This window comes from Muscardinus avellanarius (genome assembly GCF_963383645.1).
Source record: "Muscardinus avellanarius genome assembly, chromosome: 3".
Taxonomy (NCBI): Eukaryota; Metazoa; Chordata; class Mammalia; order Rodentia; family Gliridae; genus Muscardinus; species Muscardinus avellanarius.
Genome location: NC_137788.1, coordinates 118651766 through 118664364, shown reverse-complemented (window position 1 = coordinate 118664364; position 12599 = coordinate 118651766). Strand labels below are relative to the sequence as shown.

Genomic DNA, 12599 nt, shown 5'->3' with positions numbered 1-12599 from the left:
CAGACAGCCTCAGGTACTTAGTGAGACCCTCCACAACTCAGTGAGACCCGGTTTCAAAATAAAGAATAAAAAATAGGGCAGGGGATTAGCTCGGAGGTTGAGTGACCCTGGGTTCCATCCCAGACCCGCAAAAAAAAAAAAAAAAAATAAGGCAGTTGTAAAAAACATATCGAATACAGAGCTCCTATACCTTTTAACCAGTTTCCGCTAATGTAACATCTTACATGATAATATCAGTATCAAGCCAGGATATTAACACTGATTCCATCAGGTTGCAGAACAGTTCATCTGCACAAGAGTCTCTAGTATTGTGCTTTTATTAGCGACGTTTGCTTCTATCATAACCCGTCATTGACCCTGGCAGCCACTCTTCTGTTCTTCTAAAATTTTGTCATTTCAAACATGAAATCAGAAAGTATCGTCACCTTTTGGGACTGGCCTTTTTCACTCAGCATAATTCTCTGGAGATTCACCCTAGTGTATCGAGAGCGCATTTCTTTTTATTGCTGAGTAGGTATCTGTTATATGTTTGACTATTCACCATTGAAGGACATGGAGTTGTTGCCAGTTTTGACTAATAGAACACACACACACACACACACACACACACACACACACACACACACAGGTTTTTGTGCAAACATGGTCTTAATATCTTTGGAATAAATAATGCCCAGGAGTGCAGTTGCTCAGCTGGGTCATATGATAGTTGCATGTTTAGTATTTTAAGAAACTGCCAGTTGTTTTCCTGAGTGTCTATAGCAGTTTACATTCGTGTGTGTGTGTGTGGTACTGGGGATGGAACACAGGGGCTTTCTACCTCTGGGCTATGCTCCCAGACCTATTTTATATTTTATTTGTCTCATTAAATTGCTGAGAGCCTCACTAAGTAGCTGAGGCTGGCTTTGAACCTGCACAATCTTCCTGTCTCAGGCTCCCAAGTACTGGGATTACAAGTGTGCGCCACCACGCCCAGCTTAACATTTTACATTTCTAGCAGCAAAGTACAGGTGACCCGGTTTCTTTGCATCCTCACAAACACTTATTTTTGTGTCTGTTTTGTTTCCAGTGGGTTTTTTGTTGTTGTTGTTTGGTTTGGGTTTTTTTTTTTTGTGTGTGTGTGTGTGTGTGGTACTGGGGTTCCTGGAAACCCTTCTACCTCTGGGCTACACTCCCACACCTATTTTTTTAAATATTTTTATTTGGAAACAGGGTCTCTTATGCCAGCGCGGCTGGCTTCGAACCTGCGTGATCCTCCTGTCTCCGCCTCCCAAGATCAGGGATTACAAGTGTACACCACCATGCCCAGCCAGTCTCCAGTAATTTTGTGTGTGTGTGTGTGTGTGTGTGTGTGTGTGTGTGTGTGTGTGTGTGTGATACTGGGAATGGAACTCAGAGGCATTCTACCTCCAAGCTATACCCCTAGCCTAATTTTTTATACTTAATTTTGAAATAGGATCTCACTAAATTGCAGAGGGCCTCACTGAGTACTGAGGCTGTCCACAAACCTGTGATCCTCCTGTCTCAGCCTCCCAAGTACTGGGATTACAAGCATGCACCACCACACCCAGCTGTTTCCAGTATTTTTTAGCCTGATCACAAGCTAGGTCTTCAGTCAGTCAGTGTGTATATGTGTATACAGACTAAAACAGTTACCATGCTTTGGGAGATATATACATACATATTTGTGTGTGTGTGTGTGTGTGTGTGTGTGTGTGTGTGTGTACATTACTAAGGATTGAACCCAGAAGGGTTCTACCTCTAAGATATACCCCAGCCCTATTTTATATTTATTTATTAATTGTGGTAAGGCATTTAACCCAGAGAATTCTACCTCTGAGCTACACCCCTCAACCTAATTTTATTTCTTTTTTATTATTATTTTGCAGTACTGGGGATTGAACCCAGGGGCATTCTACCTCTGAGCTACACTTCCAGCTCTATTTTTTTTTTCTTTATTTTGAAATAGGGTCTCTCTGAGTTGCAGAGGACCTCACACTAAGAAACTAAGGCTGGCCATGAACCTGCTTTCCTCCTGTCTCAGCCTCCCAAGTACTGGGATTACAGGTATATGCCACCGTGCCCTGCTTTTTTTTCTCTTTTTTTCTTTTCTTTTTTTTTTTTTTTCTTTTCAGGTCTGGAGATGGAACCCAAGGGCATTTGACCTCCGAGCTATACCCCTGCCCTAATTTTTATTCTTTATTTTGAAACAGAGTCTCAGTAAATTGCAGAGGGTCTCACTAAGTAGCTGAGGCTGTCCGCAAACTGTGATCCTCCTGTCTCAGCCTCCCGAATGCTGGGATTACAATTGTGCGCCACCATGCCCAGCTCACACCCTGCTTTCTACCAGTATTATTTTGTAGGAATTCTTAGACGTATAACTTTATCCATAAATATTTCAGTATGCCTCTCTAAAAAAATACAGACTCACTTAAAAAACATAGTACCATTATTACAACCAAATAAAAATGAATCATAATTCCTTACTATTCTCAAATACTCATTCAGTGTGCAGATTTCAAATTCCCTCAGCCGGGAATGTTGGCACACACCTATAATCCTAGTACTTGGGAGGCTGAGACAGGAGGATTGCAAGTTTGAGGTCAGCCTCTGCAAGTAGTGAGACTCTTGGCCACCAAGCAAGACCTTGTTTGAAAGCAAAAATAAAATGGATCTAGGGGTGCCGGGCATGGTGGCACATGCTTGTAATCCCAGTACTTGGGAGGCTGAGGCAGGAGGATCGTGCAGGTTCGAAGCCAGCCTCAGCTACTTAGTGCGGCTCTCAGCAACTTAGTGAGACCCTGTTTCCAAATAAAATATAAAAGAGGGCTGGGAGTGTAGCCCAAAGGTAGAAAGCTTCTAGGTTCCATCAACAGCACCACACACACACACACACACACACACACACACACACACACACACAGCTGGATCTAGGGTTGTACTTTTAAGGTAGAATACCCCTGAGTTTAATCCCCAGTAACACACACAAAACTAACTAAATAAAAAAACTCTCATGTCTTTTTTTTTTTATTTTACTTGAATTGGGAGCAAAATAAGGTCTGCACAGTACTACTGGTTGGTATGTTGAGTTTTTAAATTTTTCTATAGGTTCCTCCTTTCCATACAATTTATTTATTTATGTATTTTTTTGGTGCTAGGGATTGAACTCAGAACATTTTATCTATGAGCTACATCCCCAGCCCTCTTTATTTTTACTTTTGAAACAGGGTCTTGCTCTTCCCATGAACCCGAAATCCTCCTGTCTCAACGTCCCAGGTACTGGGATTACAAGCATGCACCACCACGCCCAGCATGCAGTTTATTTATTTAAGAAGCTGTTAAGTTTTCTGCAGCCCAGATCTTGCTGATTACATCCCATGAGAGTAGAGTTACCTGTTCCTTGTAGTTTAAAATGTTTCTCTCTCCTCACACCTATAAGTTTATAGGTGAATATTGAGCCTTAATAAGATTAAGTTTCAATTTCTTTTTAAAAAGAACACTTAATAAGTGACGTATTGTTTCATTGGTTTTTTCTTCTTAAGATAGTAGCAGATTTTGTTGCTGATTAAAGCTTAGGTCCATCGATTGATTCATTAGGGGTTAGGAAAATGATGATTTTGTAATTACTAACATTCCTTGTTTGTTTTTTAGATGGGGTATTTCTTTCTTTTTTTTTTTTTTTTTTTTTGGTGGTACTGGGGTTCCTGGAAGCCCTTCTACCTCCGGGCTACACTCCCAGACCTATTTTTACATTTTTCATTTGGAAACAGGGTCTCCTAAGCCAGCGCGCGCGGCTGGCTTCGAACCTGCGCGATCCTCCTGTCTCTGCCTCCTAAGCGCAGGGATTACAAGCGTGCACCACCACGCCCGGCTTAGATGGGGTATTTCTATAAAGGAAAAATTTCCCACATTTACTAGTTGGTAGAATGTATATATAAAAGGGCAGAGCTTATAACTTCTCCCCCTTTATTTGCTGTCTTCCCCGACTTGGCTCTTTAGCATTCTCCAATGTCTCTAATAGTGGCCTCTTTTTTAGTTTTATTATGAATTATGGACTTAAACATTTGTGCTGTTCATTGTAATCGGAAGGTGTGTTAAGTGCAACAGTATGTACTAAGCTACTTATTAGGCCTTAACTGCCAGGCCCGCGTACGTCCAATTACAAAAGAGCCGCTCTCTGGAGTCAGCCGCTCGCGTGTCTTGTCTGCTTCAGATTTCAGTAACGTGATCAGCAAGAGCGATGTGAAATCATTAGCCGAAGCTGATGAGCAGGAGGTCGTTGCTGAGGTCCAGGTAAGCACGTCGGTCTTGTAACCATCTCTTCTCTGGACCCTTTTGCAAACTGTTAGTCTTGCCGGGGGTGATGGCACACACTTGTAATCCCAGCATTTGGGAGGCAGAGAAGGGAGGATCATGATTCGCGGACAGCCTTAGCTACTTAGTGAGGCCACATGCAACATAGTGAGACCCTGTTTCGAAGTAAAATAAAAAATAAAAAAACAGGGCTGGGGGTGTAGCTCAGAGGAAGAATGCCCCTGGGTTCCATCCCCAGTACTGCAAAAAAAAAAAAAAAAAAAAAAAAATTAGTCTAAAGACAAGGAAAGACAGGCATGGTAGTACACGTCTGTAATCCCAGTATTTGGGATGGAGAATCTGAGGTTGTAGGACAGCCTCAGCAAGTCGTGAGACTCTCATACACCTAGTAAGACCCTGTTTCAAAATAGAAATAAAATAGGGCTGGTGGTGTAGCTTGGAGGTAGAATGCCCCTGGGTTCCATCCCCAGTACAGTAAATAGATAAATAAGCAATAAGTCAGGCATGGTGGCATACCCTTGTAATCCCCGTACTTGGGAGGCTGAGACAGGTTCGTGGTCAGCCTCAACTACTTAGTGAGGCCTCCACAACTTAGTGAGACCCTGTTTCAAAATAAAGAATAAAAAATAGGGCAGGGAATGTAGCTTGGAGGTACAACCTCCAAGTACCTACAAACAAACAAGGAAAAGGTCCTATCTCAAAAAGTAAGACTAGTAGCCAGGCGTTGTGGCACATAATCTCAGCATTTGGGAGGCTGAGACCGGAGGATCGCGGTTCGTGGACAGCCTCAGCTACTTAGTGAGACCTTGTTTCAAAATAAAGAATAAAAAATAGGGCTGGGGGTGTAGCTCAGAGGTCATTCCCAGACCCGCAAAAAAAAAAAAAAAAAAAAAAAGTTAAGACTATTGATCAAACAAAATAAATATGCATTACTCCAAACTATACTTATATTTAGAAAGTCTGGAAGAAATATTAAAATGGATAGGACAGAATTGAAGGAATCAGTGGGAAAAAGGAGATTAGGTCGGTAAATTTGTAGGAAGGGTTTCACGGGGTTAGGGATAGAGTCAAATGTGTCCTATGTTGGTTTTATGAGCCACACTCTAATAATGTTGGTCAACTGGACTATACTTGCTTATTTCTTAGAATAAGAAGCGAAGTTTGGCTAGGCGTGGTAGCAGGCACCAGAAATCCCAGTACTTAGGAGGCTGAGACAGGAGGATCACAGGTTTGAAGACAGCCTCAGCAATTGAGGCTCTCCCTCCTTTCAAATAAGAAATAAAATCAGGCTGGGGATTTAGCTCTAAAGTAGAATGCCCGTGGGTTCAGTCCCCAGTAGCGCGCGCACACACACACACACACACACACACACACACACACACACACACAGAGTAAATGAGGCTTCTTAAAAATTTTTGTTTAGAGCCGGGCATGGTGATGCACACTTGTAATCCCAGCATTTGGGAGGCTGAGACTAGAGGATCACAGTTCGTGGACAACCTCAGCTACTTAGTGAGGCCCTCTGCAACTCAATGAGACCCTGTTTCAAAGTAAAGAATAAAAAATTGGGCAGGGGGTGTAGCTCGGAGGTCAAATGCCTCCTGGGTTCCATCCCCAGACCCGCAAAAAAAAAAAAAAAATTTTTTTTTTTGTTTGTAGCCAGGTATGGTGGCGCACGCTTGTAATCCAGGAGGCTGAGACAGGAGGATCTGGATTTGCAGACAGCCTCAGCTATTTAGTGAGGCCCTCTGCAACTCAGTGAGACCCAGTTTCAAAATAAAGATTAAAAAATAGAGCTGGGGCTGTAGCTCAGAGGTAGAATGCTTCTGGTTTCCACCCCCAGTACCGCAAAAAAAAAAAAATTTTTTTTTGTTTTTATTATAATACTTTGAGAAGTAATAAGCATAGTTTTTTTTTTTTTTTCCCCCCTTGAGGAACTGGAGATGGAACCCAGAGGCATTCTACCTCCGAGCTGCACTCCCAGTCCTACTCTTAATTTTGACGCAGGGTCTCCCTAAGTTGCAGAGGGCCTCATAAGGTTGCTAAGGCTGACCACGAACCTGCGATCCTCCTGTCGCAGCCTCCCAAGTACTGGGATGACACACGTGCACCACCGCGCCTGACTAGACAGACTTTGGTCATTAGCTTAAAACTCAGAAACTCCCACGCATTTATTCTTCAGGCTGTGTACTGCATCACATGAGGACATTACCATCTTACCGTTCCTTGAATACTTGCGTGTTCTTAAATACATTTTTCACAAATATTTTAATATATTTATCACCTAAGTGAAAAATACTGTCTTTAGCGGCAGCAAATAAACTAGTTTTGAGTTTCTTAGGACTGCTAGGTGATAAGCTATTAAAAAGAATAACCATTTTTGCTGGGCGTGGTGGCGCACGCTTGTAATCCCCGCGCTTGGGAGGCGGAGACAGGAGGATCACTCAGGTTCGAAGCCAGCTGCACTGGCTTAAGAGACTCTGTTTCCAAAAGTAAAAAAATAGGTCTGGGAGTGTAGCCCGGAGGTAGAAGGGCTTCCAGGAACCCCAGTACTACAAAATAAATAAATAAATAAATAAATAAATAAATAAATAACCTATTTTAAGCCATAGTCTCCTAATGAGAATCCATTCAACAGCAAAGTCCCGATGTAACATGATACATCCTATAGCAGTGCTTAACTTCACTGAGAAGTACATGGACATCACCAGAAGCATAATGGGTATACCTCCATAACTTGTTTTTTAATTTGTCATTACTGGTACTTTATAGTTATTTTAGTTTCCCCACGCTGATAGTTGTTACTCAGTTTTTATATGAGCATCGCTTTTATCTCTTTTACATACGTATTTTGCTATTTGTATCATAGTATTACATCACACCTGAGAATATTTCTGCTTCGTACAATTGGAGTTCATGGAATGACTGATTTGGGTGCTTTATTCGCAGGAATTTTATGGTGATTACATCGCTGTGAACCCACATTTGTTTTCCCTCAATATTTTGGGTTGCTGCCAGGTATGGAAGAAAGGGATTAAAAATTAATTATCAGGTGGGACTTAATTCACTAGGTAATTGAGCTCATAAGAGATCATTTAAATATTTTCTGAATTTTTTTTCTTAACAAAAAGGGTCGAAATTGGGATCCAGCCCAGCTCTCCAGAACAACTCAAGGACTGACAGCTCTCCTTTTATCTCTGAAGAAGTGTCCCATGATTCGCTATCAGCTCTCATCAGATGCAGCAAAGAGACTCGCAGAATGTGTGAAGGTACGGCATTCCCTGTCCCCGCTTCCGACAGCAAGGTCGCTCACCTCCACAGCCAACAGATGATAGTGTGTTATGTTTACGGGCAGAGACATAGACCTATATAAGTCAAAACCAAAAGCAACAAATGAGAATCAAGACACTTAGGTTTAACGTAAGAAGTATTCACGAGCTATTTAAATTTTGGAGGTCCAGGTAAACCACTTGTAAAGTAGGGTTTCAAGTCCCAACCTCTTAAAAAAGCATGGTTCAAAGCGTGTGAAGCTTTTTGAGCCCGTCTTTTGTGGGAAGCCTATGAGAGTTCAAAGAACCGCTGCTAGGTCTGGCCTTATTTATTCACTTACTATTTTCATCATCTCTCTCTACAACTCATGAATGGATCGACCAAACCATCTTTCTCTCTTCCCCACAGCAAGTGATAACTAAAGAATACGAGCTGTTTGAATTCCGGCGGACAGAGGTTCCTCCGTTGCTACTTCTTTTAGATCGCTGCGATGATGCCATCACCCCCCTGCTCAACCAGGTGCTGAGCCCTTTGTCAGTGTGCTGGAAGGTTGATTTGCATGATAGCCAGGAAGATAAAATATGGAAATGACGCCCGGCCTATTCTGCCTGCCCCTTGTTTTCTGCGTTGTATTTTCTGGCATTTGGTATCGCTTTTTTCCCCCAGCCACAGTCATCATTAGCTGTCTCTTCCTTCCTCTCCCTTTCTGCCGCTAATTTCCACTGTTTTTTTCTGTCTTCTTTTCTTCCTTATTATTGCTGTCGCCTTGGTACAGACCCTAGACTCTTAGAGGAATACTGTTATCTTTTTAATTCTTTTCATTTCTTCTCCTTAAATATTCCTACAAACACAATGTTGTTAAATGACTTTTCCTAAAGCACAATTCCAGTCCTATTCCTGGCTTAAAAATATCTTCATTGAGCTGGGCGTGGTGGCGCACACTTGTAATCCCAGCATTTGGGAGGCTGAGACTGGAGGATCGCGGTTCGCAGACAGCCTCAGCTACTACTTAGTGAGTCCCTTTACAACTCAGTGAGACCCAGTTTCAAAATAAAGAATAAAAAATAGGGCTGGAGGTTGTAGCTCGGAGGTAGAATGTCCCTGGGTTCCATCCCCAGTAACACAAAACAAAACAAAACAAAAATAACTTCATTGGAGCCAGGCATGGTGGCACATACCTGAAATTCCAGTATTTGGGAGGCTGAGATAAGAGGTTCGCAGCCAGCCTCAGCTATTTAGTGAGGCCCTCCGTAACTTTGTGAGAACCTGTTTCAAAATAAAAAATAAAATAGAGCTGGGGATGTAGCTCAGAGGTGGAATGCCCCTGGGTTCAATCCTCAGTGCCATAAGTAAGTAAATAAGTAATTAAAGCAAGCCAGGCATGGTAGCATACACTTGTAATCCTAGTACTTGGGAGGCTGAAACATGAGGATCTCAGTTTTGAAGCCAGCCTCATCAGTATAGCCAGGCTCTCAGCAACCTAGCAAGACCCTGTTTCCAAATAAGCAATTAAAAAATTGGGCGGGGGCAGGCTGGAGGTATAAGTTGGAGGTAGAATGCCCAAGGAGCTGGGCTTGATGGTACAAACTTGTAATTCCAGCATTTGGGAGGCTGAAACAGGAGAATTGCGGTTCAAGGACAGCCTCAGCTTAGTGAGGCCCTTTGCAACTCAGTGAGACCCTGTTTCAAAATAAAGAACAAAAAATGGGCTGGGGAATAGCTCAGAGATAGAATGCCCCTAGGTTCTATCCCCAGTACCGGAAAAAAAAAAAAAAAAAGAATAAAAACTAGGGCTGGAGGTGCAGCTTAGAGGTAGAATGCCCTTTGGATCAACCCCCAGTACCACCACCACCCCCCCATAAAAAAAACTTCATTTGGTTTCCATGTCCGATGTTTTGTTTGTTTTTGTGGTACTGAAAATTGAACCCAGAAGCATTCTACCTCTGAGTTACCCCCCCATCCCCAGTCCTATTTTATTCTTTACTTTTGAAACAGGATCTCACTCAGTTGCAGAGGACCTCACCAATTGCTGGGCTGTCTGCAAACCTGTAATCCTTCTGTCTCAGCCTCCCAAGTACTGGGATTACAAGTGTGCCCCGTCACACCGGGCTGCCTACTGGCTTAAAAAGAACAAAGAGCTGGGCCTGGGGATGCATGTCTGTAATTCTGAAGTATGTCCTCCGGTATCTGAAGTCCCTCTGGTATCCTGGTTACTCCCTAGCTTCTATATATGAGAGAAAATAGGACCTCTCACTTGCTGTGACTGGCTAATCTCCTTTAGAATAAGGTTCTTCAGGTTCATCCATTTTCCTAAAGATGACATGACTTTGTTCTTCTTTATTGCTGAGTAGAAATCCATTGTGTATATATCCCCTAATTTTGTAATCCATTTCTCTGTTGATATACACCCAGATTGGTTCCATAATTTGGCTATTGTGGATTGTGATGGTATAAACATGGATATGCATATATTACTATAATATTCGTATTTTATTTCCTTTGGAAACATCCCAGAGTGGTATAGCCGGATTATTTTTATTTTTGAAACAGTACCTCACTAGGTTATGAGGGTCTCGCTACTTGCTGAAGCTGTTCTTGAACCTGTGATCCTCCTGTGTCAGCCTCCCAAGTACCAGGATTATAAGTGTGCATTACTTACAATCATGCCTAGCTTTTCCCAGCTTATAATAATGTTAATGCTAAGGGAAATCTGTGGCTGTGGAATGAAACTTCTCTATAGTGTAAGATAACCCTGGATTTCTAAAATTGAAAGTAATAAATGTTCACTAAAGAAAGTGTGTGTAAGTATGTGGTGTGTGTGTGTGTGTGTGTGTGTGTGTTACTCAGGATTGAACATTGAACACAGGGGCACCCTTTTAAATTGTTTAGTTTGAAACAGGTTCTTGATAGGTTGCTGAGGGTCTTGTTTAATTTCTCACTAAGTTGCTGCTAAGGCTGGCCTCAAACCTGTGATCCTCCTGTCTCAACCTCCAAGTACTGAAATTACAGGAATCCGCCACTGATTTTTTTTTTTTTTTCAGCACTGGGGATTGAATCCAGGGGCATTCTACTGCCAAGCTACATCCCCAACCCTATTTTTTTAAATTCTTTATTTTGAAACAGGGTCTCACCGAGTTGCAAAGGGCCTCACTAAGTAGCTGAGGCTGTCCGTAAACCATGATCCTCCTGTCTCAGCCTCCCAAATTCTGGAATTATAAGCATGCACCACCACGCCTGGCTTGATATTAACTTTTGATAATATAAACAATTAGAAGAAAAAGTCATTAACTGGGGGCATGGTGACACACACCTGTAATCCCAGTTCTTGGGAGGATAGAAGGTTCAAAGCCAACCTCAACAACTTAGTGAGATTCTCAGCAACCTAGCAAGATCCTATTTCAAAATAAAAAAGATGGGGGTGTAGCTCAGAAGTGTAGAATGCTCTTGGGTTCAATCCCCAGTACAAAAAAAGAAAGACAAAAAAGCATTACCTATAATTCTGTCTCTCAAAGAAAAGCACCAGTCATTCAGCAGATTTCACTGGTGGCCTATGACATGCTGTATACTGAACTAAATGCTGAGGATGAAAGGTTGAGAGGTGTAATCTCTGCCTTCAAAGAACTCATGGTCCGGTAAGGAGAGAGGAAAGCACATGACTTAAAATGTAGAGTATGTCCTGTGGAAGGACCATGCCCAGGATGCGGCCACAGAACACAAAACATATTGTACTTAGATTAAAAGCCCACATGGAACTTGCTTTTTACTTATTATATGCTACCAAAGATTTAACCCTGGGGCTTGTACCTCTGAGCTACCCCCCACCCTTTTTATTTTTCTTTCTTTATTTTTATTTTATTTTTGCGGTACTAGGGATGGAAACCAGGGGCATTCTACCTTTGAGCTACACTCCCAGCCCTATTTTTTTATTCTTTATTTTGAAATAGGGTCTCGCTGAGTTGTAAAGGACCTCACTAAGTAGCTGAGGCTGTCCGCGAACCACGATCCTCCTGTTTCAGCCTTCCAAATGATGGGATTATAAGCGTGCACCACCACGCCTGGCTATTATTTTTTAGTTTGAAACAGGATCTTGCTAAGTTGCCGAGGTTGGCCCCGAACCTGTGATTCTCCTGTCTCTGCCAAAGATTCCTTTGGCACTTGATTTAGGAAATAAAGCACCTTATTTTATTACCTTGTAAGTTATTTCTTAATGCAGTTTATTTAAGATAAAATATGTGTATATAAATGTTCCTAGTGTTTGGATTCTAGATTTAAACGGTAATTTGCAGAAAATACTTGATTTTGTATAATGGCCTATGAAAAAATAATTCTCCATTAATGGTGAAAAGGCAAAATTGGAGGGCTTCTCCTTTCCAGTTATACTAAATATACATTCTATAAGAATGGAAACTAGCCAGTGGTAGAGCGCGCTTGTAATCCCCGTGCTTGGGAGGCTGAGACAGGAGGATCGCGCAGGTTCGGAGCCAGCCTCAGCTACTGAGTGAGGCTCTCAGCAACTTAGTGAGACCCTGTTTCCAAATAAAATAGAAAATAGGTCTGGGAGTGTAGCCCGGAGGTAGAAGGGTTTCCAGGAACCCCAGTACCACCAAAAATAAAAATAAAAAGATTGGAAACTAATCCTTTATAATTCATACCAGGTCAAGATATAAAATAAAATGAATTCCGAGGCAAGTTTTTGAATATGCCAGTGTTTTGATCAACTCACAAGATTTTTTTCTGATAGTATTAATGTTTCCAGGATAAATATAGCATCACTCAAATCTGCAAGAAACACTTCTCATGCGCAGAAAACCACAGAAGCGTACAGGAAGTGGTACAGCTTGTAACTGCAGTACCAATATAGCCCTATCTGTGAAGCCAAAAATATACTCTTAATTCATAGGCGAAAAGTGGGGCTAATGATAGATCTAATTTGTTTTCTTTCTATCATGAATATTAATCTTGCTGCCCTTCTTCCAGAAGTGTGAAGTCTAAAAGTATTTTAACTTTTGGGTGTT

General features: G+C 41.8%; 1 protein-coding gene across 1 annotated transcript in view; it reads left to right on the top strand.

The window, feature by feature from the left end:
- Window positions 1-12599, top strand: part of VPS45 (vacuolar protein sorting 45 homolog) — a gene marked incomplete at both ends in the record, with an annotated part of 72563 nt that overhangs the window by 18650 nt on the left and 41314 nt on the right. The window contains 4 exons of the mRNA XM_080693310.1: window positions 4214-4293; window positions 7264-7332; window positions 7446-7583; window positions 7993-8103. Of these exons, the coding sequence (XP_080549436.1) occupies window positions 4214-4293; window positions 7264-7332; window positions 7446-7583; window positions 7993-8103 (398 nt within the window). The remainder of the gene's footprint in view (window positions 1-4213; window positions 4294-7263; window positions 7333-7445; window positions 7584-7992; window positions 8104-12599) is intronic.